This window comes from Myotis davidii, unplaced genomic scaffold (genome assembly GCF_000327345.1).
Source record: "Myotis davidii unplaced genomic scaffold, ASM32734v1 scaffold61, whole genome shotgun sequence".
Lineage (NCBI taxonomy): Eukaryota > Metazoa > Chordata > Mammalia > Chiroptera > Vespertilionidae > Myotis > Myotis davidii.
The window spans coordinates 117,131-120,384 of NW_006291729.1; the positions used below are offsets into that span (position 1 = coordinate 117,131).

At 61.1% G+C, this 3,254-nt stretch overlaps 1 protein-coding gene across 1 annotated transcript in view; it reads left to right on the forward strand.

Annotated features, from left to right (window-relative positions):
* Window positions 1-3,254, forward strand: part of RNF144A (ring finger protein 144A) — an 11,625-nt gene that overhangs the window by 2,657 nt on the left and 5,714 nt on the right. The window contains exons 4-5 of the mRNA XM_015564936.1: window positions 72-171; window positions 1,823-2,030. Coding sequence (XP_015420422.1) covers window positions 72-171; window positions 1,823-2,030 — 308 coding nt within the window. The remainder of the gene's footprint in view (window positions 1-71; window positions 172-1,822; window positions 2,031-3,254) is intronic.

The following is a 3,254-nucleotide window of genomic DNA, read 5'->3' on the forward strand; positions in this document are numbered from 1 at the left end:
GGTGGGGGGCAGGAGGGCGTTTGTGGTGCAGGTGCTGCTGCGGCTGAGCCGGCCTGGGCCCAGTCCCTCAGCTTGTCACGCCCCTGGTCCATGTGTTTTTCCTCCCTCAGATCGAGTGCATGGTTGCGGCTGAAATTATGCAAAGATATAAAAAGCTACAATTTGAAAGAGGTAGGTGCGGGCGGACGAGCCAGTTCTGAGGCCTCTGCCTGCCCCCGGGTGACCAGCAAGGTCATCTAACCCCTTGCATTGACCCCGAGGAGGCCGAGGCTCACCCCAAGTTCCATCCCTAGTGGGTGGGGGACCCAGTCCCTCCCCCAGTGCCCTGCCCGCCCTCGCGGCTGGTTCCCGGCCGGCCCTGACACGGTGTGGAGCGGTGTGGAGGGTGCGTGTTTGAGACGACATCGCAAGTGTCACCACTTTATCGTTATCGGACGTGCACTTGCCACTGTGTCTACAGGGCCCATGGAGGCCCTTTGGCCTCGCTTCTGTGTTTCTTTAATATATTTCTGTTCATTTCAGAGAGGAAGGGAGAAAGAAACACCAATGATGAGAGAGAACCATGGATGGGCTGCCTCCTGCACACCCCCCACTGGGGATCGAGCCCACAACCCGGGCCTGGGCCCTGACCGGGAATCGAACAAACCGTGACCTCCTGGTTCCCAGGTCGATGCTCAAGCCCTGAGCCGGGCGGCGGGAGGACTATGTGTGTCGTGGCGCCTGGCGTTGGGATTTGGCGGGTGATAGTGTCAGTCCAAGGCCGTCTGGCCACAGGTCTGCGGGGGAGCTCCGAAGGGGGTGGCTCCGGTTTCCGAGACCCGCGGGCCCCTCGGAAAACGTTTCCCGGAGAGACCCTGGGCTGGGGGCGGTTGCCTGGGCTCGGAGGAGATGGACGGCCTGTGGCATCCGGCGAGTTTAACGAGGTGGCCGGGTCTGCGTCCCGCTGGCCACGCGAACCGTGAGGCTCCAGAGTGTGGGCTCAGTCAGAGGGGTTTTCTGTTTATTTTGCCTAAAAATAGGCCAGTTTGAGGTTAAAGACACACACACGCCTGTGGAACCTGTGACCGTAGACCAGGGGTCCTCACACTACGCCCGCGGGCCACATGCAAATACGAATATTGTATTTGTTCCCGTTTTGTTTTTTTACTTCAAAATAAGATATGTGCCATGTGCATAGGAATTTGTTCATAGTTTTTTTTTAAACTATAGTCCGGCCCTCCAACGGTCTGAGGGACAGTGAACTGGCCCCTGTTTAAAGAGTTTGAGGACCCCTGGTCTAGAGCCTTTTGCTCACGTGACGTCAAAGCCAAAACACCTGCACTCGGACGTCCTGGCGACAGCGCCCCTGCCGATGCCGCTCACAGGTCATGGTGTCCATGGTCAGACGAGCGGCAACCGTGGCCGCCAGGGGGCAGGTTTGGAGATACGACCTGAAAACACGGGACTTGTTCTGTTTCTTTGAATTGTGTTGTTGTAGTAAAAACCTGCAGGACTACAGCACATTCTCCACGTCGTGAAAATGTGAGGCCTGGCCTGGCCGGCCGGTATGGCTCAGGGGCTGAGCGCCGACCTGTGAACCAGGAGGTCCAGGTTCGATCCCCGGTCAGGGCACAGGCCCGGGTTGTGGGCTTGATCCCCAGTGTGGGGCATGCAGGAGGCAGCCGATCCATGGTTCTCTCTCATCATTGGTGTTTCTCCCGCTCCCTTCCTCTCTGGAGTCAATAAGAATATACTTATAAATAAAATAACGTGCGTGAGGCCTGGGTCTGGACCCGAGGCCCTGTCCGCAGCGCCTGACCTGTCCCTCATGTCCCTGTGCCAGAGGTGCTGCTGGACCCCTGTCGGACCTGGTGCCCGGTGTCCACCTGCCAGGCCGTGTGCCAGCTCCCGGAGATGGGGCTGCCAACACCCCAGCCGGTGCAGTGCAAGGCCTGCGCCACGGAATTCTGCTCCGCCTGCAAGGCCAGCTGGCACCCGGGCCAGGGCTGCCCGGAGACCATGCCCATCACCTTCCTTCCCGGGGACACCAGGTAGGCTCCCGCCGGGAGGCAGGGCTGCGGGGGGTGAGGAGGGCTTCCTCACCAAGCCTGGCTCACGTCCGCCTTTGTTCAGCTTCCCAGCAGCCAGGGTGGGGCCGGTGAGCCAGCCCCCGTGTCGGCTGGGAGATGGCTGGCTGATTACGGCATCGCCGTGTCGTGTTGGTTCGTCTGCTGTGTGGCTGGTTCCTCTTGCTGCCTTGGTTGGACTCTCCCCCAGATCCTGGCCTACAGCGGGCACCGCTTTCTAGGGAGGCGCCACCCTGGTTTGCCACAGTCCCCGCCACGCCCTCCTGCCTCCCTGCCCCTGACACTGGCGGCCAGGTGTCTTTTATGACTCAGCGTCCACTCGGCTGTTTTCAAAACGAGATCTCCCCGCCACCCCCGTCCCAAGCAGCGCCGGCCAGCGTTGCTCACGGACCTGACGCCTGAGCCTTAAAGGCGTGAGGACGTGTGGACGGGGGGACGCTGTCAGGCTCCGGCTGCCTCCCTAGCAGGACTGTGCGGAGGGGACAGTGTCACGTGTGGTTCAGGGGCCGGGAAGGCCGGGAGCCGTTGCAGCAGGTAGATTCCTGCGCAGGCCCCGCGCTCCGGGACTCCCTGTTTTAACCGTTTCTGTTGGAACGTCTCCTGGGGACGCTCTCCGGGGTGCGGGCCCTGGTCGGGCATTCCTTCAGAACGGCTTCGAGTCCCACGAGAAAATCCGTCCCCTGCCCCAAGGTGGCTCCTGCGAGAGCCACGTGACCGGACCTGGGAGTCGCCTCGCTCACTGGCTTGGCGCCCGGGGACCGTGTCTGCAGCCCTCGGCTTCACGGGGCGGCCCCCGCAAGCGTGTGCAGAGCCGGCCCGGCCCAGGTCCACCGGCTCCCACGTGCCCTACAGCCGCCTCTGACACAAGAGCGGACGATGGACGGCCTTCTGTCCTCACACCTGAACATCTGCGTTACTTTTTTATTAAATATGTTTGTATTGATTTTTAGAGAAAGAGGAAGGGAGAGTGATAGAGAGAGAGAAACATTGATGAGAGACAAACATCATGGATCGGCCACCTCCCGCACACCCCGCACTGGGGATGGAGCCCACCACCCGGGCCTGTGCCATGACCGGGGATCGAACCGTGACCTCCTGGTTCATAGGTCGATGCTCAGCCCCTGAGCCACCCCGGCCGGGCTCTGTGTTACCTTTTCATCAGCAGCGGAGACGTGGCTGCCACTAACC